The sequence below is a fragment of the Haliotis rubra genome, unplaced genomic scaffold (assembly GCF_003918875.1).
Source record: "Haliotis rubra isolate DU_JTF1 unplaced genomic scaffold, ASM391887v1 Scf222, whole genome shotgun sequence".
NCBI lineage: Eukaryota > Metazoa > Mollusca > Gastropoda > Lepetellida > Haliotidae > Haliotis > Haliotis rubra.
Window position 1 is genome coordinate 113752 of NW_025766248.1, and position 26122 is coordinate 139873.

The following is a 26122-nucleotide window of genomic DNA, read 5'->3' on the forward strand; positions in this document are numbered from 1 at the left end:
AACTGCAGCCACTCTTCTTGGCATACCCCTAACCAGGTTCCTTAATTGTTCCATCGGTATCCGCTGCCACTCCTCGTGAAGAACTGCCTCCAGTTCCCCCAGGTTTTGTGGAGGAGGATTCCTTCTTTGTACCCGACGCCCCATGATGTCCCAAACATGTTCGATTGGATTCAAATCAGGAGACATTGATGGCCAGGGAATTCGTGTCACAGCATTATTTGCCAGATGTTGGTTTACAGCATGTGAACGATGAGGTCGTGCATTGTCGTCCATGAACAAGGGTCTTGTGGCAAGTCTGTGGTCATCGAAATGATCAATAATTACAGGATCCAGAACCTCCTGAATGTAGCGAGCGCCTGTGAGTGAACCTTGTATAGTCACCAACTCCAGTCTACAGTCGTAGGAGAAGCCACCCCAAACCATTACGGATCCCCCGCCAAATGGTACTCTTGGCAAAATATTTTTGGGGGCAAGACGTGTATTCCTAGTCCTCCATACGCGGGCTCTCCCATCTACAACATGCAGGAGGAAACGACTTTCGTCGGTCCAGTGTATTCTCCTCCATGATCGTAGGTTCCACCTCTGACACCATAACCTACGCTGACGCTTGTGGTGATTTGTGAGCTGTGGACGCCTGATGACCCTTCTGGCTCTTAATCCAGCAGCTTTGAGGCGGTTTCTCACAGTCTGGTTGCTCAAGCGGCGATGAGGTAACCAGGCCTGTTTCAGAAGGGTACTTGAACCAAAAGGCTGGCGTCTCACATGCCGTAACAGAGCTTTATCCTCCTGGGGCGTGGTAGCTTTTGGTCTTCCAGAACGGGGACGGTCCTTTACATCATTTGTTTGCGCATGCTTCCTCACCAGACGGCTTATTACGGTGTAGTGGAATTGAGTTCGTCTTGCAATTTCCTTGTAAGAAAGTCCTGCCCGATGAAGTCCAATGATCTGCCATCTCAATGCCTCGGAAATTCTCCTTCGTGCCATTGTCAATCAGAAGTGCAAAAACAGTGATAATGAAGTCGATACCGATCCTTAAATACCCAATGCTTGTGGTTGTTTGAAACTTTGGTGTGTGCAACACATGGGTGGCGGGGATTCACGTGCATGTGGCTGCGTTCGTGAGAGACATTTTCTAATAAGTAACACCTTAGTTTATCACCAATATACCACTCTTTGATTTGCCATCATGAGGACTGACATTTTGTTCCGACATATACCGATAATTCAGCTTTCATTTGAGGGGTGCTTAACTTTTTTTGCTGTGTATATATTCCCAAAATGATGGTAGCACTCGTTTATAAAGCAAACCTCCAAAACCATTATATAATTCTGGTTGAAGATTCTATACAGAGTAGTCTATTGATTAAACTGTTTAAATATTTCCGTATGAAACTTGCTATAAAATTATGTGGTGAACTGCTGCCTTTTGATGATTTTGGACATTGAAAAATACGGGACATTGTAAAATACGAAACAGCATATCTTTTTCTTCACTGAACTGAATGTATCCAGTCAAACTCTATAATTAGCCAATATGTGAACTGTACCACATCAGGAGGGGGTAGGTTATCTCCTGATGACTCTTGCTATGCACAACTCATTTCTATGTTTCACCAATTTCTCTCACCTTTGTTAAATTCTCTAGCGGACATCTTGAAAACATTTGTTTAAAATTTGTTTGTTGTTTAATGCAGTAATTTGTTGCTTCAGTCCATACAAGATTCAGATACAAATTATGAAAACAATTAATACGCATTTACATTTTTTGGTATTTATGTAACTTTTGTGAATGTGAATATTGTTCAGTTCTGTTAGATCAAAGTAACTTGGTCTGATCACCATTATGACGCACTTACAGTGTCATTCCGACAATTGTAAGCCAAGAGGTTTAGACAATGTTTGAGTAGTTCGAGCGGAGGGAACGACAAGGATGAATTTGACACTTTGTACCAATTTAAGGAACTACCAGGAACTTCTCCGTGATGACCCAAGGCCTACACCCGTCGCTAATATAAACAAGTGTCAAATCAGCCTTGATGTGTTGTATATTTCACACAGGTGTTCGCCGGCACCATGGTAACGAGACAAAGCAATCAGAGCTCATTTATCCTGCAAGAGTTTTTCATGACTCGACGAATGGAAGCGGACGCTTATATGTTTCATATGTCATTCAACAAATGAACTGATTTTTGTCAAATTATTTACAAAAAAAACAGATAAGATCTAGAATTATTTGGAATGGTGCTGAACACGAGTGCAGACACTTCTTGTCGATGTTTTTATATCGTGCAAGAATGAGTGAGTGAGTTTAGTTTTACGCCGCACTCAGCAATATTCCAGCTATATGGCGGCGGTCTGTAAATAATCGAGTCTGGACCAGACAATCCAGTGATCAACAGCATGAGCATCGATCTACGCAATTGGGAACCGATGACGTGTCAACCAAGTCAGAGAGCCTGACCACCCGATCCCGTTAGTCGCCTCTTACGACAAGCATGGGTTACTGAAGATCAATATTCTAACCCGGACCTTCACGGGTAGAGTAAGCAAAGGAATATACACATGGAATTAGAAAATCTGCTTGTTTCCATATTTAACATTTAGATGTTCACAGATTCCCGATATTCATTCATTCATTCATTATTATCATCGTTATATTTAGTGAGTGAGTGAGTGAATTGTGGTTGCCGCCACATCAATACTATGTCATCCCTCCCAGCTCATACGCATTTGGCTTGAGACTCCCGTTTTTATTACTCACGACAAAACATACATCTCACGCCAAACTGGGTTCATATGAATTCCGGCATCTCAAGCCTTTTTTCTCTCTTGGGGTTGGAAACTGTGTAAAGGCCGACCCTTAGATATTCGGGGATGTTTCTGTATCTCAAAGAATTCAAAATGTGTATCGCATAGAGTATAGTTTACAATGTTGTGTTTTGTGGTTTAACGCCCATTCAGCCAAGTGATGTGACAGCGGTAATCAGCACTATGCCATTCGTAAGCCTGTGATAAAATACAGAGTTACGATGGGTCGTAACGTTACGAACGCTTTGTGGACCGGAGCCCAGGGAGTTTAATCGGGAATGGTTTTGTTTTACGAGGGGACCTCTCGAATATTTCAGCTTTGCATGTTCCAGTATTGCTCAAAGAACGACTGGCACAAGATCAAACTTGTAAGACGTCTTTTTTAGTCAGGGATGAATCAGGCCATGACTATTTTTTTAATATAAAAGTATACTAAGAACAATTCCTGAGGAGACAGTCACTACAAGATTAACTGCAATGGAAAGGGCTTTCTGGCAACCTCGTCCTTTAATTTCCATAACCTAATTTGAAACGGAAATAGTCGCTCGTGAATGGACCAGTCAGTGACGTCACAACATTATGACGTCACGTAATTGTCTCGCCAACATTCGTGGAGACTGGACGTGTTTTCACTGTAGACGCCACAAATCTTTCAAAAATGGGTTGCAAACAGACCAAGATTATACCTTTCAAGCAGACATCTCCTCGAGGAGGCTCTGACGGGAAATATCAACTGTCCTCACAAGCTGTACTACGCCAAGTGTCAGGTGACACGGCCCACACCCCGTCTGTCAGGGGCGGAAATTCTTCAACAACTACAAGATGAGGGCTTGGTCCCCGCCCGTCAGTCCAGCGGAGGAGTGGCCTTCTCTGTCCCCGCCGTGGAGGGGGTTGTTCCCCGTGGCAAAGCTCCCCGACGTCTGGAGCAAATCCCAGTGCGATGCTTCTACACAGCTGAGAGGAGGAGACAGAAGGCTGATCTCTTTCGACTGAACAGGTAAAATATTTAGGACGAATAGTGTCGAAAAACTTAAACTGTCTTGATTACTAAAAGTGCCTTTGTATCGATTTCATATTGATCTAATTCCGTGTGAAATGTTTACAGGTTGGTGGATCAAGTCCAGAGAAAACAACTGGACAGAGAAATCAAGCACAAAGCTGTCAAGGACGAAAAGAAACGTCGCCAGTTCCTGAAGAAAATGAGGGCGGAACATCAGCTCCAGATGAGGGAGGAGAAGCTGAAGAAGGTGGAGGAAGAGCGGGCGGCGAAGAGGAAGAAACCAGACACGAAGTAGACTCAAGTAGACATGGGGGAGCGAGTTGATGATGGCTGTGGATGATGCAAATATATAAAGATCGTTTACTGAAAATAAAAAGGAAAAGGAAAAAAAAGAACCAGGCCAAGCGGAACAGGGAACCAGAAGATGAACTAAAGTGAATACAGTTCGTACATTTGTGTAATCGTTGAAGCTATTTACAGGGCCTTTGTATTGAACATGCTGTGTTGATATGTACAGTGGGAGGATGGAAATCATGTGTGAACATTAGGGATATAGTGTAAATACTTCCATCCAAAATTATTGTATACGTTCCATATACCAGTGATACATACTTTATATACAGGTAATTTTTACTTTATATGTATTGCATATATTATATATATGCCAATTATTTCTATATACCCTTAATGCATATTTTCATTATATAAATATTGTAGTATATATACACTTGTTTTTGTTGTATGCTCAGAGTGTATAATAGATCATGGTTTATGCAGTTCATATCTTGTCTTTCTTCGATCATATACATTGTATAATAATCTTGATATTCAATTATATCAGTAGGCTGGACATCACTTTCAACAGACATTTCCGAAACATTAGTCATAAAGTCACTGGATGAAATTGATGTCTCTTGCCAAACTTTCAACCGTTTCTGTATTTCTCTCAATTGTTCTACACTTTAATTCATACGGTGAACTGGGCTTAAGGTGAAACGAGAAAAGTTCTTGTTTCAAGAAAACGTGACTTCTATTAATGTTTTTGTTTCGCCTGAAGGGGATTTATACAAATATACAGACGAGCATTGTTTAAGTATCACCTGAATCCAAGGGCAATTTTTATGATTTTGGTCCGAACAGGCGATCATGGCCTAAAATTCTAGAATGTCAAGCAAATGCTTCACACTAAATACTATATTATAAACTGTACATATTGGTCGAAATTGTCTGCCACAGGCAACACAGCATTGTTACCAATGTTCGTGCCATTGCTGTCCTTGATCTGACTGGCAGAAACAAGGTATAGAAGAAAAACATATAAAAACATTTCACTTTTCTAAAACAGATATTAAACATATATCAAACTGAAACACACGTTACTGTCGCTCGTAAAGCCTTTGATGGTTTTAGAATTAATATCAATAGCTTGTCAAAAGGAAATCTATAAGAAGTTCGAAAAAAATACCTGACTCCTAAGCTCGTCTGTGTATTTCATTGCACAACCCAGTGAAACATTGCTGAAATCTTCTGTAATCAATAGTTGGGTTGTCGCCAAAATTGTAAATGTCAGTAAAACATACCTACCCAGTATGTTGCGTGTAGCATAAGTGTGTAATCAAGGGATAAAACCATATGAAAATAATGCTAATTTTGTAATCATGTTTGTAATTTGTTTCATAAACAAAATACTCCTAATAGAAATAGACGTCAACGTTGGTCAAATGTGTTCCATGTTTAATTTTGTAAACGTTATGGTTAAGAATGAAACATTCGTTACTGCCCCATACTTATAAAACGAATATCTTATTAACCATTGCCATTTGTTGCAAACATTAGGCTACCAAGATGCTCATACTGAACATACAAAAGTTCATTAACCATTACACCTTTCCTTGCAACAGTGATTGATATACATTGAAAAAAACACCCGTTACAGAAACATACGTTACACAATTTACGAAACTAAAACAGTCATTAATATCAGCTCTGTTTTGAGATTCCACGCGTTCATTTTTGAAACATTGATCACCTGGGAAGTTGTTCCGAGTATCCAAACTAGAGGTTACCTTCTAAAACATTAGTATGGAAAGTTATTGGTTAATTGTTAATGGTTATTACTTAGTAACGCACGTTACATGGAGAACTGAATGAATAAGTTTTATATTGAAAAATTATGAAAGCTAGGAACAAAGATGGTGTTCCTATTGTCTCAAACAGAGGCGTCTGCATTTAAATACGAAACGATTAGTGTTGAAAGGTGATCGTTTATTGTTAAAAGCTGGTAACATATGTTACAGGAAAGTGCAAGGCCCACATGGTGTCTAGATTATGTTTGCAGAAAACATTTATCATAACGGTTCAAGAATAATTAACTCATAACCTTAGTGATGTAAAATCTACCCTAAGCACTGGTTCCCCTGCATATTTCCTGTTTGTGTGTTTAAGTATAGCAAAACATTGGTAGGTTGATCATTAAAATGATAAAACATGTGCTCTGCATACATTGTCTGTTTACTAAATCGACTAAAATTCTTGAAAACAAACGGTGAATTAATTAATCCATGGGGCCATCCTCATATTTTTAAGTAATTTTTCAGTGTTCTTTTGAAATATGAAAAATATGTTAACATACGTTACATCACAGCCCTCATAATTATAGCTACCACTCTGACGTGAAAAGAATGATCTTTGTAAAATGTTGTCCAGTTTTCACCATGGTAAATAAGCTAACTATTATGGTATTGCAAGTCCTTTCTCTTTACCGAGCTTAGTTAACAAGAAATGGTTTCAATGCAATCCACGAAAATATCGTTCATTTAGATTTCTTAAGATGAAGGCCTTTTTGTATGCAGTTAGTAACAATGTTTAAGATAACACACTAACCAACGTATATCGTTTACTAACTTTACTGAAGATACCTACACATAACATAACGTATTTTCTATTTCCAAGTTGATATCAAAACAGATACTCACATTGACACCTATAGAACATGGAAACAACGTATGTTACAAGGCCTGAAAAATCAGATCAGACTAAGTTGAATAATTGTCCCTTTAAGTTTTCACTGTTTAAGTTAACTTGAAACAATTTTTAGAAGTTGTTCTCTGCATGTTGTAGCTTTCAGGGAACGAGTATTTTAACATGTCTGCGAAATTCATTTTTTCTCCTTACTGTAATATCAATGTACAGTTTTATTGAGAAATAGCGTAAACTACACAACAGTTTTATGCACTGCTTCAAACAATGACAGTACTAAAAGTTAACTTTTCTTGACATGGCAAGACATAGACTTTCAGAAAATACACGATGGCAAGTTCTTCACATGCAGGGGCGTAGCCACCATTATAGAAAAAAGCCCGGGCTTACACGTGATCGTTGCTAAAAAGGTTGGGCAAGCCTCAATACTATCTAAATATAAAGCTTTACAACCTATCGGGCTTACACGAAAACAATTGGCTTGCTATGCGCCTGACATGCATGACACAGTGATGTGGCCACATCGGTGCTGACTTGAACATTAACCACACGGTTATCAATCGACTTGAGCTATCTGTCGGCAGCCATCACAAGTTTCATCTATCTCACGTATCTGCCATTTGGTGAACAGGCCACTCGAAGGTAATGTATGGAGCGCGACGAAGGGGTGGAAAAGATTGCAGGCACCTTCTTTCCACTGGTAAATATCAAATCACCAAGGATACAACGCGCCCAGATGCCTTAGTGAACCTTCGACGTGCCGGACTCTCAGAGTCGCCTGAGTGATTAGGTTGTCAGTGTCGTAAGTGTCAATAACTGCATCACTCTCACAGCGGTTGAAAGCGGATTAGATCCAATTCACTCACTCGTGTACCCGTGAAGATCCGGGTTAGAATTGATCTTCTGCAACCCATGCTTGTCGTGTGAGGCGACTAACGGGATCGGGTGGTCAGGCTCGCTGACTTGCTTGACATATGTCGTCGTACCCCAACTACGTAGATCGATGCTCATGCTGATAATCACTGGATTTTCTGGTCCCGACTCGATTATTTACAGACCGCCTCCATACAGCTGGAATATTGCTGACAGCGGCGTAAAACTCACTCACTCATATGAACACCCAAGTGTTTTGAACTGAGCTATAAAGAAACACACACTAGGTCAGCTTTCACAGTATAAGTTTATTACAATATTTCCACTGTTACATCTAAATAACAGGCGCGTTACACGTCAGCTGGAGAGGTTCTCTTCGACCATGGCTGCTCTGATGCATCTGTAGCGAGAGGAGAGACACGTATATTCTACCCGTAAACAGAAGGAAACATCATCATGAGAAATCACAAAGAGATCGTCCATTATACGATCTTGACCCTAATATAAGCATGTGTTCAGGAATCACTATTACTAGAGGTTACGTGGATTTATGGCAAGCCGGTTTTACATTTATTCACAAATTACTGATATCTTAATTTTTTAAAGATATCTTGACTGAAAGAAGATATATATTGAATTGAGTGTCGGCCTACTTTATGTAGACGTAGTATCACAGTTGGTGTTCCAGGTAGATGGGCCATACCTGTGCTGGTGCTCATGGGCATCAGAAATGGTAAAGGTCGACGACTCAGGACTTCCCAGGACACTCTAGTATAATGTGTCTGAGTGGGGTATCTCAGTGGGCTAGCACTATATAACCAGCTTCAGTCTGGGCTAGTACAAGCAGCCGCACATACACATACACACGCGTGCACGTCGTCATATGAGAGAAATATTCTCCAGCACGACGTTAAACACAATTTCACCTCACCTCCCAAACTTAAGTCATGCGCTGCATAACAAAAGAAAACACAAATACTTAGAAAATCAAGACAATTTTAATTATTAGTCATTATCAATTTAAGGTAAAATTGAAGTTAAATCTTGTCCGAAAAATAAAGCCAAAACGTATAAAACTCACAGCCTACATTTCCGAAAAGTCCCAAACCACAAAAAATCCGAAAAGTATAAAAACGTCCGAAAGGTAAAAAAAAAGTAAATATTACAAGACACAACGTCCAAAAAGTAGATGTCACTCTAAGCGTCCATCTTGACACAAACACACTCCTCAAGAATCAAACGATAGCAAGATGTCACTCTAAGCGTCCATCTTGACACAAACATTCCCTCTCATGACTCAAACGGCAGAAAGATGTCACTCTAAGCGTCCATCTTGACACACAGTCTTCAAGAATCAAACGGCAGAAAGATGTCACTCTAAGCGTTCATCTTGTCACAAACACACTCCTCAAAGAATCACTCTAACGTCCATCTTGCAGGAAGATGTCATGACTCTAAGCGATGTCATCTTGTCCACAAACACACTCTTCAAGAATCAAACGGCAGAAAGATGTCACTCTAATCGTCCATCTTGAATCAAACGGCAGGAAGAACATTCTTGTCCTCTCTTCAAGACTCAAACGGCAGAAAGATGTCACTCTAAGCGTCCATCTTGACTCAAACACACTCTAAGCGTCCATCTTCAAGAATCAAACGGCAGAAAGATGTCACTCTAAGCGTTCATCTTGTCACAAACACACTCCTCAAGAATCAAACGGCAGGAAGATGTCACTCTAAGCGTTCATCTTGTCACAAACACAATCTTCAAGAATCAAACGGCAGAAAGATGTCACTCTAAGCGTTCATCTTGACACAAACACACTCCTCAAGAATCAAAAGACAGAAAGATGTCACTCTAAGCGTTCATCTTGTCACAAACACACTCCTCAAGAATCAAAAGACTGAAAGATGGCACTCTAAGCGTCCATCTTGACACAAACACACTCCTCAAGAATCAAAAGACTGAAAGATGTCACTCTAAGCGTCCATCTTGACTCGGAACACTCTCCTCAAGAACCCAGACACACGTGTCAAGAAGAGTCGAACTGGGGACTGGATCGGGGTGTCGTCATCATCGAGGTTAATATCGACGAAGTGAGGGGCATCGCACAGGACGGGGGTAGAGAGAGAAACAGGGTTGGGGATAGAGGTGGGAGGGACGGGCAGCTCTGACAGGGGCTCTAGGATGGTCATGTATCTCCCAGTAGGACGCTGACAGGGTGGGAGATAAGGACATGTTGAGAGTGACAGAAGGTAAAAGTAGAGAAAGGCGGTAAGCAGTTCCAAATGGATTGAGTAACTAGTCGCAGTCAGGATGTTAGGAGAATATAAGTCTTTAAGACATATGGTTAGTACTCCACATAGATATTACTGTTTATATTATTGGTAAGAGATGTTTGTAACAGATGCAATGGTTAATTAGGTACACACACGAAACACAAGACACACAATTTCAGGTTTACAATGATATAAAATTATTGAATCCCTAAGACACCCACTTGGCGAGGAGGGGCCCAGATGTCGAAGTTCAAAGGGAACCTTATCACCAGATCAAGAGCTGTCGGGAAAAAAGGGGTGAGAGTCTTATGAAAAGCATACAACATACTGGACACAACATGTCATTGTCATTAAATTGGGTATTTCGCCATAAATGGCAACAATTCCGAGTTAACAAGCAAGCATGTGTCATGATGAGCTGCAACAGTTCTGTCTACAAAGTTTGGTAAGTCATGATTGCTACTTTTGACTGTCATCTTGTGCTGTACATCACATGTTTGGGTTGTTTCCATGCAAAAACAAGAGTTATATTATTATGTGAGCACTGTATTTTATCAACGTATTAGCATAGCCCATATTTGCATATCTGGTTGAAACTGAAGTTATAATTATTCCTATCAAGTATTTAATTGAGGAGGTTTCAGATTAATATGATTTAAATGAATGACTTGGCATACAAAGACTAAAATGGTTTATAACTACTTGATATGAACTTAGTTTGTTGGCTCTTGCTTTAAGACATCTTTCAATATAAAAAATATGTTTATCATGAGACTGATATCACACACAAAACAAATATTTAACTTTAAACTTACCAGGTAATTTTTAAAAAAATCAAAGGCTACATTTTTGTCACACCCTGGACAAGCATTATTCAGGTCTCTAACAGAATGAATTAGATACTTCTCAGTTGGTTTTCTTTAATAACTAGGATAAGTATTCAAATGTGTTTTAGGCAGATTTGATGCAATACTTTATAGAAGATAATTAACCAGATTTTGAGGTAGTTGACTGAAGAAGTTTGTTTACACCAGTATTCTTGGAGCATACATGGAATGTATTACTTTTTAAAAATCTAATAAGTTCAGTGGTTTGTTAATCTCTTAAAATAATTATATCTTCATTAGTATTATGTCTTCTAGGGATATTGTCTCTAGTCCAAGAAAACAAATATTATTATAAACTTAGAGGCAATAATTATTGCAAGGTGATAAAAGTTTTACACTTAGGAGATATAATTTCCATTAGTAGTTAATTCAGTGCACGTTTATTGATTGGACAAGACCAGACCCTCTGTTCAAATAACTTAGTCATCACTAACTTGAAGTAATTTCTTATTTCTGACAGAATGGTCTCTGCACAGGTGCTGAATTTATCTTGGACCCTCTAGATATTTTCCACTGTTGTGATATTCCTAAACCTAAACCCTTGTAATTCAATAGTGCAAGTATTAATATGCAGGAAGTGAGATCAGGGGTTTGTATCTAAATTAGGATTTTAAAAAAACTGTCTTTACAAAAAGAAACTGTGAAAAATAGCATATGCTGTTTTCTGGGTTTTTGCATTTAATAACTTGAATGTACATTGTAGCCAGTTTTGGGGTGAATGCTTGCAAAAAGGTACATTTTCTCTGTGAGTACAGATTTCAAGCGGTTGTACTGTATACCATGTCACAATAAGACACTGTGAAGCATGCTGACATGGGTAATGTTTCCCAGATAACCATTAATTTGTCATGGACCCGTTCAACCAGCCTAAAGCATCATGTGAAGCACATTTCATGACTGTTCAAAATAGTATAGAATAGTATCTATAAACTATCTGACAAATAAAACTCAAGACATTAATTTAATTTATTAGACATTTAGCTAATATTGTTACAGTATAATGGTACCTCAATAATCACTAGTTGTGTAATTATTTGAAAACAAATTATTATAACTGCGAGAAACAGAATTCGCTGTATTGGGTTAGTTAATTTTGGTTCATTACTCTGCATGGAACCTAAACAAACACCAAATATGTCACATAATGTGTATTAAGTATAAATTCATTATATTATTGTGACATTTGGGATGGGATCCTTTAAATGTGTTGTCCAGATTGGTTCAGATCATTTAACAATGACCAGAAAAGTAACTGTATCATAATGGCGATGATCTGCACATTTTGTGCTGACAAACGAAACTGTACTTGCAAATTTCATAAAGTAGAGCCGAAAAATCAAAATCTAACTGATACATGCTTTGTTTTGGCAGTTATTTTTGGTTGTTTGAGGGGTTTTTTATTAATAGACTGAAAGGTTAAAAAGGTGTTAGAAGTTGCACAAATGGCTGCCCGTCTTTGAAGATTTTCATACTTCACGCTGAATTTCGTAAATAAGTCATAACACATTAACAGAAAGCAAAGGGTCAACCCTAACGGAGGTAGGTATAACGAAATACCTTGAGTGTACGACGTCATGGTGATATCAACTGGAAATAAGCAAACGGTGAGGCAAACAAGTGGAGAAAACTGGCAGTATAACAGCAATGTATGATAGCGACAAAATGGCGGTATCAGCAGTGAAATTGTCGTCATGGCGACGTCATAAATCTCGGGGGATCGTCAGAACCTCGCGTGACGTTAACAGTATGACTGGTTTCTTCGTGTTCCTACGCAAGTCAGGATCCCAGTCTTGTTTCCTGTTGTAGCGATGTTCATTTGAAATGAGTGATCGTGGATTGTAAAAAGAATGTCTCCATGCCAGACAAGAAAATAAAGCATCAAGATCGTGGAGCAAACAGATACCACTATAGTATGATTTTGAAAATGTTTGTAACACAGCAAATTAATTCGAAATAATCGCTTTATAGTTTGGCATAAAATGCTTGTGGACCCGGTTTTTTGTAAATATCTCTTCATCCAATGACCCAATCGATCTCAAACTGTGCAAGTGGATGTTTTGTCAGACAACCTAATCACATTGTAAATCACCGATTTTATGCATTTGTATTAAAGAATCTGTCTATGTAACTGTCAACAAAATAAACAGCAGAACGCAGAATGCTTGCAGAGGGAGGGAGCCAATGACCTGTAACAGCGGCAGTGTTGGGTCATAAAGGTCAACGTTCGTCAATGTAGGTCAGCTATGCACGTGACAGGTATGAAGAGGTGTCACAGGTCGTGAATAGGGTAAGGTGGGTGCCAACTGTTAACCATCATACGGAGTTTGTTTCTCTGAGTTGTTCAACATTAACCACAAAACCCATTAGTGAGAATTATTCTGTAGGTTAACATCTTTAAATTTTGCAAATAGCCGGCGAATGACATCTCTGATGACCCTGATGTCAAAAGATGTCACTTTGGATGCCTACCTTTTTGTATAAGGTTTTGTTTATTGGTTGTTGGTTTATTTTTACACAATTTTTAGCACGATGTTCTTTTTCATGCCAAGAGCAAAAGTTGTACGTTTCATGTAATCCGACACCTTATAAATCGGCGCGGTTTGCTACGTTTGCTCTCTTTTTAAAAAAAATTCAACAGATTTCTAATTAAACGTTTAGCATCATCTGAATAAGCTTTCATGATGACAGCTAGAAGTAGTCAATGTGAATGATCCAAACGGTCTATCACTGTGCAGTGCACAGGTAACTATCATGAACTGCGCGTGCATTGACCTTTATGACCCAACACTGCCGCTGTTACAGGTCATTGGCTCCCTCCCTCTGCAAGCATGCGTTCTGCTGTCTATTTTGTTGACAGTTACATAGACAGATTCTTTAATACGAATGCATAACATCGGTGATTTACAATGTGATTAGGTTGTCTGACAAAACATCCACTTGCACAGTTTGAGATCGATTGGGTCATTGGATGAAGAGATATTTACAAAAAACCGGGTTCACATGCATTTCATGCCAAACTATAGTCTCCTGTAACACTCGACCTTCGTTATAATAAGATAATTTTTTTATTATCCCAAATGGAAAAATTGTTTTGCATCATATGCAGTTCTCCAGTTTTTCTGTCATAAAGCATCCATATATAACATTGAAAATGATAATCATAAAACTATTGTTTAAAACAGTCAGGATATAAATACATCAATATACTGTCTGTTTAAGGTGAACGCGAAGCAAATTGGTTCCAAAAGTAGTAGGCACCATCCGAAGTAAATGCAAGCACGATGCTGAAGATCTGTGGTGAATCTCCAAGCTGTAGGGCAAACAATATGTACAGGAAAACGGCAAAATACATGGCTGCCATTGGGCAAACCTTCGGGCTAGGCGCTTCCAATAACATTTGAATGTGTTTCACGTAGCCACAGTGATCTATTGTAGAGTCGGTCGGTTTAAAATAAACAAATAAAGAATTAAGAAGTCACTGTTTGATTTGTTCATCAGAAAAAAAAAGACATTTGTGACATCAGAATAACGGAAGTTTATTGTATTTCAACGTTTCAGATTACGTTTCTCAACGACGTCAGTTTAGGGGCTGGTAGTGAAATGGTATGGGGAAGCTCCACACGTTATTGGAGAATACAACTCAACATTGTGAATAGCTATTGGAATGGCGTAGACTACGTGGACGACATCGTTCGAGCTCATGTACCTGTTGTGTGCGTTACGTACTGAAGCAAGACTTTTTGAGGCAGCATAACATTGCTGCTCTGCCATTGCGTGGAGTTTCCACATATCCCTCCCCCCACAGAGCATCTCAGGGATGAGATGGTGCGACAGGTGTCATGTCACTTACTGGAGTATTTAAACTAACATAAAATTATAATACTCACACCAGTCGAAGATACAGGAGATATAGCCAGCCTGACCCGCACATATAATTTCCACCTGTGTGCAAACTCTCTCACCTTTCAAAATCAGTTCTTATATACCTCATAGCTATATTACACGACTTGATAGACCCCAAGCTTACTTCCCAGATACGTACAATGGTCTTCATATCACACACCTACAGCACAGACAATTGCTGACTACTTGCATAACCGTCCATGCTCACAGGGGTTTGTATTTCTGAAAATAATACGCCCTCGGTCCAACACTCGTTGTTGCGCAGTGGAATTGAAAACGAAACTAATTAAAATTAAAGTACCGAAATATGCTATTTGGGGAACTAAACGTGACTCTCTTGATTAAACTGATGAAATACAAATGGGGAACTAAACGTGAATCTCTTATAACAAATGTTAATGAGGCAAGAAACTTAATGTGATACCTTAAATTCTATTATCTACACTATCTTGCTCTATTGCAGCGTAAATCTACTATGTACAGTATCTAGCTCTATAGCAGCTAGCTATATTGAACTTCTATTTCGATGCACTAATAAATAAATCTTTATATCAGTCTATCTAACAACTATTTTGACGAGCTGTCACCCAACTCGAGAAACAACCAAACTCAAGGGAAACCTGAACTCAAACTGACGTCTAAACTCAATTACGTCTTAACCCAAACATAACCTGTACACAACTGACCGATTCGGCCGTTTCCAACGTGGTCGAGAGAGCACGTGGTCTGACTGCATCGTGAAAAGTCATGCTTCTCGGTGAGCCACGAAGCATGGTGCGTTTACGCGATCTGTTCCAGCTGTTCTGTCTTCAGACCATACCCTCTCCATGATTGACCTCTGTCAATCATTGACTAAAACCTATCTGAAAGCTAATCATAGCTATTTGTTTCACTCGATGTCCATTCTAGTGGGCATACTTTGTTTGCTGGTCTTTTCAGTACTGTCTGTTTTGTCCTAATATCAACCACACGAACGTGGCCATCTTTCCTGGATAGATCTTCACAATTCTGCCAAGCTGCCAGTTTCCACGAGGCATATCGGAGATATTACTAAAACAACATCTCCAACTTGAAGATCCCTATATGAGGAGAGAACCACTTTCGTCTAGTGTTGAGACCTGGTAACCATTCCCTCATCCACCGACACCAAAAGTGACGCACCAACTCTTGAACTCTTCTCCACCGTTTGCGTGGATTGAAATCTGTTGTGTCAACTGTGTCAGGTGCGAACACTCCGCCAACCTGTCCATGTAAAGAAGTGATTTGGCGTGAGAGGTGTACTGTCATGTGGATGAGCCGACTGGTAAGTTAAGGGACGAGTTGATAAGAGCCTCTGCTCCAGTGAAAGCTGTCATCAACTCTTCATCTGTGACATCACCACCACTGAGGATAGCAAAGATGCCACGCTTTGCAGCCTTTATCATGGTTTCAAACACCCCTCCGAAATGTGATGCATGAGGGGGATTGAAGCACCATTTTATTCCCTTGTTTGCAAGTGAATGTCTAACTGCACTCTCATCAAGGAGGAGGAACAGCTCCTTCAATTCTTTGACAGAACCAACAAAGTTGGTACCATTATCAGATACTACCAGCTCAGGCAGACCTCTTCTGTTTACCATTCGAAAAAAGGCATTCAGAAAAGAATCCGTATCCAAGCCATAGGCCATTTCCAAATGTACGGCTCTAGTAGACAAGCATGTAAACAGACAAAGGTACCGCTTCTGTCGTTGTTTACTTTCTACCTTGAACGGTCAAGAATGGCCCGCATAATCTACTCCAGTCTGTGTAAAGGCTCGAAGTGAACCTCCCATTCTCATCTTGGGGCAAGGCGCCATAACCGGTTGAACTGGCTTTGCCTTTTATTCAAACGGCACCGTGCACATTTCGACTCCCATGCCCGAATCGCTTCTCTGCCAGAGATTATCCAGTACTTGGCTGAAAGTGAAGCTAGTATTTGGTTTGTTCCAGCGATATGCTTACCTTCATCATGATAATGCTTAATAATAAGCGTTGTCACCCAGTTGTTTTGGCAAAATGATTGGAAATTTAGTATCATGCGGTAAGTATTCAGCATATTCCAAGCGTCCCTTCAACCTCATGAGCCCATTGTCATCCACCTGAGGATGGAGGTTTAAGATTTTCGACCCTGACGGTAATGGCTTTCTGGATGTCAATGAGGAATGTTCTTTTGCAAAAGATTCTTTCTGCACATTCATGATGATTCGGTGTTCAGCGTCACTTATCTCATCTGGTGATAATTCACCTTGAAGTTTATCATCTTCGATGCTAGACAATTGTGCAGAAACCTGTAAACCCATACATTCACTCGTGTGAGTCTTCTCCATGAGGAGAATCGAGAGGGTTCTAGTCGCCATGAGTCACACGGCACTGAAAGAAAGCTTGCAGATCGAAGCGTACTTCTGTTCATCTCTTTCAGGTCATCCTCCTTTGATGACTTCAGCTTAGTTTCAGGCCATTCACTTTCATCTCTCAGCAAGTAAGAAGGCCCTGACAACCACAATGAATTTGTCATCAACTGATGAGCTGTGGCACCTCGACTAATCAAATCAGCGGGATTTGCCTCACTGGGAGTATGTCTCCACTGTGAAGGACTTGTAACCTCATGGATTTCACCCACCCTGTTGGCAACGAAAGGTTTGAATATTCGGCTGTTATTTCTAATCCAGCATAGCACGTTCATGTTGTCCGACCAGAAGACAACCTGCCTAATGTCAACATTAAGTGCTTCTGTGATATTCAGTGCCAATCGCAGACCTAGGATAGCTGCCATAAGTTCTAATCTGGGTATGCTGACAGCTTTCAGTGGCGCAACTCTGCTTTTAGATGCTACTATCATGCTCAATTTGTCTCCGTTTGGGTAGGCAGTTACTGCATACACAACTGCTCCATATATGCTATCATGCGAGGCATCAACAAAGGTGTGCAAAGTCAGAGATGTCATATCTTTATGACTGCATAGACATCTGGGAACTTTCACTGCTTCTAGACCACTCAAGTCTCCCAGCCATTGCTCTATTCTGTGTCTCAAGACCCCATCTACCTCATCATCCCACTCAAGTCCCGCCATCCACATCTCTTGCAGAATCACCTTAGCAGTAACAATGAATGGTGATATTAAACCCAAGGGATCAAAAGCCTGGCAACATATCTCAGGAAAACTCTTTTGAGATCTTCTCAACAGTAATGGGAAAGTTTACCCTGAATGTGAAACAATCACTTGTGGCTATCCACAGTAGGCCAAGAGTTTTGACTGAAGGCAAATGTCCTCTGTTGAGATCAACCTCATTCACCCTATCCTTCTAGGTATGCCATCTAAAACCTCAAGACAATTTGACATCCACTTTCTGGCATGCATTCCTGCCCTAGACCATAGTTCCTTTAACTGTTCATAGAGCTCTATACCCTTTTCCACATCTTCAACAGAAGTCATGCTATCGTCCATATATGTCGATTTGATGACTGTTTCTGCAGCCAGTGGATATTCTTTCATGTGAACTCGAGCATGTTCCTGTGTCACAAATTGGGCCAAGAATGGAGAGGATGTAACTCCAAATACAATCCTGCTGAACTCGTACACATCAGGAGTTCTAGTCATATCCATTGACCTCCACAGGAATCTATGATAAGGTCGATCATCTGGTGACACACTGATCTGAAGAAACATTTCAGCTATGTCACAGATAAGTGCCACCGGATGCTTTCTGAAGTGAACCAAAACATCAAACAACTCACTTTGCAACTTAGGCCCTGCATGTATTGCATCATTTAGAGAGAGGTCCTCATGTTTAGCCGAGGCATCGAACACAATACGAACCTTGGTGGTACTCTTGTCAGGACGCAAAATGGGAAAGTGAGGAAGGTACCATTTTGTTTCACTAAGTGGTTCATCTTGTGGAACTTTGCGAATGTATCCCTTTGACAAGTACTCAGAAATAATGACATCATAAGCCTTTGCTATTTCTGGATGTTTAGACAACTTCTTTTCAGTACTGTAAAGACGTTTAACAGCCATATGGTAGTTGTCAGTCAGCAAATGAACATTTTCATTCCAAGGAATACCTATTTCATATCTGCCATCTTTGTGTGTGAGTGTTTCATGTGCTGCTTGTAAAACCACTTCATCATCAGGCTTTATTTGAGATGATGTTGGGTTTCCGTGATCTAATTCCCAGAACTTGTGCATTAACTTGTTCAGCTCAATATCTTTGTTGTCTATGAAGAATGAGCTAGCAAAGTTACTTTGTTCAAACCTACCTTTATTAGACAAGCGACCTATGCAAGTCCACCCAAGTGGTGTAAGTCTTGCAACTGGATCCCCAGGATATCCAGTTACTTCTTTATATGACTGGTGCAATTCTAATTGATCAACACCAATGAGCAAATCGACCATGCAAGGCTTTGCTACTTTGGGGGAATGGAATATTTTGCAAATGTACCCATTTGCTCCCATGCTTTTGCCAGTCTATCACTTGCAAAGTACCAGTCACACTATTAGTTGTCATTGCAGACATCTGGATACCTAGATCACCACTGATACTTTCAAGCTTGAATTCTACTGGTTTTGTGTCAAACGATTCTGTGTGACCATTAAGGACATTTACAAAGATCTTTTGTGGTTCACCCTGCAACCCCAACTCAGCTGCAATGTCCGCATTGATGTACGACTTCGTGCTTGCATCATCCAGCAAGGCGTTTACTGTAATGCTCCTCGCACCATTCTTTAATACCACTGGAACTGTGCGAAGAGCTATCAACGTATTGGACACTGGTGGCATTGTTGCATGAGATCTTTCAGGTTGAACACATGTTTTAGATTTTGCATGTTCTACATCATGACCCATATTAACCACTGACTCAACCTGTGGTTCAGCTTTGTTTATCTCTCGGTAGCCCCGAGCAGAATTGTCTGTGCACTCATTCCGTCTAGATTTTGTATTATGTAATAATCTATTGTGACTCTTTGCGCAACCTGATATGCCACATAACCTATTTTGACGACAGCTGTTACCAAGATGATTGCCCCTAAGACAGCGAAAACAAAGTGTCAGTCGTTTGGCTACATTCCATCTATCAGACACGAGCATACTTTTGAAAACTTTGCAGTTCCAAATCTCATGCTCTCCAGAACATACACCACAAACCGTAACATCACTTACAAATGTGCTAGACATTTTCTGTTTCGGGTTTGATCTCCTACCAGGTGTACTCAATCCTCGCACTGCTTCTTTCGCAACAATCTGAAATTCTGCTTCTAACATTATCCATTCTCTGAGAGTCTCTACTGACTCCTGTCTGTCCCTTTCAAACACCCACTTTTTGATATTGTGCCACCATAGGTTCAGTCATCTTTTTTAACAAAGTGACATAAAGGAGACCATTTCCTAACTCCTCTACCCTATCTGACTCTCTGATGTTTGCAACTGCAACATCCAAAATATCAGCGAATTTCTCTAGATCCTCAACATGACCCTCACGAATTGGCTTGAAATTACTAATTTCTTCATTTTGGATTGCAATCTGCCGTCGCTTCCCACCAAACTTCCTTTCAAGACGTTCCAGAGCAACATCATAAGCTACTGAGCTATGACCTAAAGATTCAACTGATTTCAAAGCTTCCCCCCGATAGATACTGGCGTAATTGCAACAACTTAAACTCAGGTGTTGCTGGGGACTGATCAATGCAAGTCATAAAGGCAGCCTTCCAGCTTTGGTAGGTTTTCACGTCACCAGAAAATACAGGTATGGAAACACGCTTTAACTGTTTCCACATGTCATTCCCTATGGCCTGATTATCAGACTTCCCTTGGCGTTCTGTTCTACTAGAATGCAATGCTAGTTTATCCACCTTGGTTGGGTCCTTCAGATACCAAACGTTCATGGTCAGATACCTCAGATTGTTGCCTAAATGCAACACGAGATTGTCGCCGAGATACAACACTTTGTTGCTGAACAATTCGGGATTTTTCACCCTCGTTGCAAAGCCTATCTAACACCCCACTGGACAGAGAGCGTTTTCCTGATCTGTCAGATTCCGATCTACCTTGTAAATATATCTTTACAGATTCAAGAACTGTGTTGTTTTCCTCTTCTAAACTATTAAGTTCGTGATCCAACTTTTCAACATTCTCACGATCTTCCAGTTTAACATAAACCTTTGAAAGTTCCAATATAACATCTGTTGCTTTCACGAAAAGCTCGTTCAGTTGATCTACACCATCCCTTACCTGTTTCTGTGATGGTTGATCATCACTTACTATCAAAGTCATGAGTTTATTTCTAGCTTTGGTACAACTCGATTTGGCTGTTGCCTTTTGTTGTTTTAACACAAACACACGAACACGTTCGGCTGTCGCCGACAGAGATCTTGGCTCCGAAGTAGTTGACCTAAGCTGGCTATCTATTCCAGTTTCCGACATAGTTTGGTCTGAACTGTCTATCTATCTAAATATCAAATGAGTTCTATTTCTATCTATTGGTTCTATTGAAAATGTAACAGAAAACCACGCTCTGCTACCATTGTTGCGCAGTGGAATTGAAAACGAAACTAATTAAAATTAAAGTACCGAAATATGCTATTTGGGGAACTAAACGTGACTCTCTTGATTAAACTGATGAAATACAAATGGGGAACTAAACGTGAATCTCTTATAACAAATGTTAATGAGGCAAGAAACTTAATGTGATACCTTAAATTCTATTATCTACACTATCTTGCTCTATTGCAGCGTAAATCTACTATGTACAGTATCTAGCTCTATAGCAGCTAGCTATATTGAACTTCTATTTCGATGCACTAATAAATAAATCTTTATATCAGTCTATCTAACAACTATTTTGACGAGCTGTCACCCAACTCGAGAAACAACCAAACTCAAGGAAACCTGAACTCAAACTGACGTCTAAACTCAATTACGTCTTAACCCAAACATAACCTGTACACAACTGACCGATTCGGCCGTTTCCAACGTGGTCGAGAGCACGTGGTCTGACTGCACGTGAAAAGTCATGCTTCTCGGTGAGCCACGAAGCATGGTGCGTTTACGCGATCTGTTCCAGCTGTTCTGTCTTCAGACCACTCGTTCCCTGATAGCCAAAGATGTAGGTGGCTATCAGTGAACGAGTGTTGGATCCTGGACGTATTGTTTTCAGAAATACAAGCCCCTGTGTCCAGGCTTACATATCCTCACCCCAAACCTATCACTCGTCAAATAAGGAAAACATAAGTGTGCAAGACCAGCCGATAACGGCAGTTCGTTTGATGTAAGTACACATCTCCTACGCACTGCCATTGCCTACTAGGCTACTCCACTGCCCCAAAATAATCAAGCATCAAATTCGCCGACTTAAACCTGAGATACGGTTGAATGCGGCATTAAAATGAAACCAATGTCACCCACTGCCGACATAAATATTACCAATGGCCACTTTGCTCATGTGTTACACATTCCATCTCCACAAAAATATTGTTTATTACAGCCTATTGGCACACGTGATGTACGGATAACTACAACATTTCATGGAAAACACCATATAAAACCTTTCATTTTGTATAGTCTTCCCGATGTAGATTACAGACGAACATTTCCCAAAGAATTGAAAGTTCATAACAGAGGTTAAATGGCTCTTTTTAACTGAATTCTCACCTGTTTGTTTGAATTTGACTGAGATTTCTAGAATTAAGGCGCACGAGAAACTCATGCAACGGAAGTGAGTCCTGATTGGTTCAACTGGTAACCATAACATCACGTGACACTTCTGGCGAACACCTGCGTGAAATATACAACGCTTCAAGCCTGTTTTAACGTGTTTGTTTCAACAGTCAATAGCTGTCTTTAAACACGGGTTACACATGTATATGCTATGAGCAGTTTAGAAATACTGCAAAATGCTTGTTTTTATGACGGCAAATTTGTTTTTAGATAGTCCTTGGTCAGCTTCTATGTACTACGAATTTTAATCCCTGCTAATGTCCACCAGTATGTGCATTTCTCCAATTAAATAGATAAATATTGCTTTTATCGGATGAAAGGACCCTTCCGTTCTATAAAACCTTTTGAAGCGTGGTTTTGGTGGCGTTACTAACAGACCTAGTTGAAGTCACTTTGTGACTTTGGTACAATATGAAATATTTTATGGGTAATTTGTTTACATTTTTCGCGTTTCCAATACAACACGTGGGACTTATGAAATGATGGTATATGATTATGGGACCATTAGTCTAGTCACAATTTATTCAGTGATATCTATAACATATCAGAAACGGGTCGATATTTAGGAAGATAACGCTTCATGTTTACTAATCCATGTATATTCATAAGGTAACTGCTGAACAGATGTCCTTGCTTTCAGTTATAAACACCGTCATGTCGTGTCGAAGTAAAAGGAACATACGTAAATACTTCGAGTTCTCCAAGGTTCGACTTCACCACAAAATACGGGTAACCCAGGAACAAGCTTCTACTTCGAGACAAATTCGATACATCGGTGTTTGACTGCATTTAGAAGTTTCTATTTTCGCGCTGTTTTTTTTCGACAAACCTCGCCCCTTTTAAACGGAAATGGCGGATCGCGCCCCGAGTAGGAATTAAACTGGTTCTTGGCTCTCTTGTGCGTCGTCAACTTGCGTTTATTGTGATGTGAGAGACGGCGCCCAGCTTAGGTGGGAATGACAGTCATTGACGTCACTACATTATGACGTCATGTTATTGTGTCGTCACGTCATTGTCTCGGCCATATTTCGAAGAGACAGGTTGGGTTTGTATACGGATGCCAAATATCTTTCTAAAATGGGCTGCAAACGAACCAAGGTTATACCTTTCAAGCAGACATCTCCCGAGGAGGCTCTGACGGGCAAGATCAACTGACCTCATGAGCTGTACTACGCCAAGTGTCAGGTGACACGGCCCACACCCCGCCTGTCAGGGGCGGAGATTCTTCAACAGCTTCGAGATGAGGGCTTGGTCCCCGACCGTCAGTCAAGTGGAGGAGTGGCCTTCTCTGTCCCCGCCGTGGAGGAGTTGTCAGCCGTGGCAAAGCTCCCCGACGTCTGGAGCAAATCCCAGTGCGATGCTTGTACACATGCTTCTGATCTAATTCCGTGTGAAATGTTTACAGGTTTGTGTTTACAGGTTGGTGGAGCAAGTCCAGAGGAAACAACTGGACAGAGAAATCAAGCACAAAGCTGTCAAGGACGAGAAGAAACGTCACCAGTTCCTGAAGAAAATGAGGGCGGAACATCAGCTCCAGATGAGGGAGGAGAAACTGAAGAAGGTGGAGGAAGAGCGGGCGGCGAAGAGGAAGAAACCAGACTCAAGTAGACATGGGGGAGCGAGTTGATGATGGCTGTGGGTGATGCAAATATATAAAGATCGTTGAACAGGTGGAACAGGGAACCAGAATATGAACTTGAAGTGATTACAGTTCGTACTTTTGTGTAATCGTTGAAGCTATTTACAGGGCCTTTTTATTGAACATGCTGTGTGGTCTACTCCCATTTGTGAGAACTCCCAATTGTGAGACTCCCAGTTATGTTAAAAAGTAAACACTTTGTGTAGGTAACTTCATGATCATTTGATAGAGAAATTAATTTACCTACTCAGATTTACTCCGTCTCCGAAACTACAAGCTATTAAGAATTAATATGTATTTTACACTACCCGTTATAACCTGGATACCATTTTGAACGGAAACAAGAATTTACTTCTTGTGTAAGCCAGAAAATAGTTGAATCCGTCCACGATTACATCATCAAGACACAACGCTTCAAATTTTCTCAGGAAAATAACCTTCTCATGATGGATTTATATTCCTACAATAGCTTGTTAGACACACACAAATGTAACTCTCTAATTATGACAACTTAGAGAATAGTTTCATATGTACTTAAAAATATATTTATGCAACAGTCAATATTGATTACGTCGCATCCTCCATTTCATTTTGTATTTAATGTTGCATGGGAGCGGTGTTAACATAAGCAGTAATGCTTGTTCACCAATCCTAATTCATTACCGAGTTTAGTGTAACAAGAAATGGTTTCATTGCAATCCACGAAATATTGTTCATTTAGATTTCTTAAGATGAAGGCCTTTTTGTATGCAGTTATTAACAATGTTTAAGATAACACACTAACCAACTTATATCGTTTACTAACTTTACTGAAGTTACCTACACATAACATAACGTATTTTCTATTTCCAAGTTGATATCAAAACAGATACTCACATTGACACCTATAGAACATGGAAACAACGTATGTTACAAGGCCTGAAAAATCAGATCAGACTAAGTTGAATAATTGTCCCTTTAATTTTTCACTGTTTAAGTTAACTTGAAAATTTTTTTAGAAGTTGTTCTCAGCATGTTGTAGCTTTCAGGGAACGAGTATTTTAACATGTCTGCGAAATTCATTTTTTCTCCTTACTGTAATATCAATGTACAGTTTTATTGAGAAATAGCGTAAACTACACTACAGTTTTATGCACTGCTTCAAAAATGACAGTACTAAAGTTAACTTTTCTTGACATGGCAAGACGTAGACTTTCAGAAAATACACGATGGCAAGTACTTCACATGCAGGGGCGTAGCTACCATTATAGAAAAAAGCCCGGGCTTACACGTGATCGTTGCTAAAAAGGTTGGGCAAGCCTCGATACTATCTAAATATAAAGCTTTACAACCTATCGGGCTTACACGAAAACAATTGGCTTGCTATGCGCCTGACATGCATGACACAGTGATGTGGCCACATCGGTGCTGACTTGAACATTAACCACACGGTTATCAATCGACATGAGCTATCTGTCGGCAGCCATCACAAGTTTAATCTATCTCACGTATCTGCCATTTGGTGAACAGGTCACTCGAAGGTTATGTATGAAGCGCGATGAAGGGGTAGAAAAGATTGCAGGCACCTTCTTTCCACTGGTAAATATCAAATCACCAAGGATACAACGCGCCCAGATGCCTTAGTGAACCTTCGACGTGCCGGACTCTCAGAGTCGCCTGAGTGATTAGGTTGCCAGTGTCAATAACTGCATCACTCTTACTGCGGTTGAAAGCGGATTAGATCCAATTCACTCACTCGTGTACCCGTGAAGATCCGGGTTAGAATTGATCTTCTGCAACCCATGCTTGTCGTGTGAGGCGACTAACGGGATCGGGTGGTCAGGCTCGCTGACTTGCTTGACACATGTCGTCGTACCCCAATTAAGTGGATCGATACTCATGCTGTTAATCACTGGATTGTCTGGTCCCGACTCGATTATTTACAGACCGCCTCCATACAGCTGGAATATTGCTGACTGCGGCGTAAAGCTCACTCACTCATATGAACACCCAGTGTTTTGAACTGAGCTATAAAGAAATACACACT

General features: G+C 40.2%; 1 protein-coding gene and 1 long non-coding RNA gene across 2 annotated transcripts; one reads left to right on the forward strand and one right to left on the reverse strand.

Annotated features, from left to right (window-relative positions):
• Positions 1–1104: 1104 nt before the first annotated feature.
• Positions 1105–24084, forward strand: LOC124277513. The gene is made up of 3 exons (XM_046713223.1): positions 1105–1118; positions 3506–3805; positions 23877–24084. Exons 1-3 carry the CDS (start codon positions 1105–1107, stop codon positions 24082–24084), a joined length of 522 nt encoding a protein of 173 aa, XP_046569179.1.
• On the reverse strand, positions 7967–12487 carry LOC124277482. Its single transcript, XR_006898835.1, has 3 exons — positions 12382–12487; positions 10159–10217; positions 7967–8060 (listed from the first exon to the last, which is right to left on the reverse strand). It is a non-coding gene; the product is annotated as an uncharacterized LOC124277482 (long non-coding RNA).
• Positions 24085–26122: the final 2038 nt, after the last annotated feature.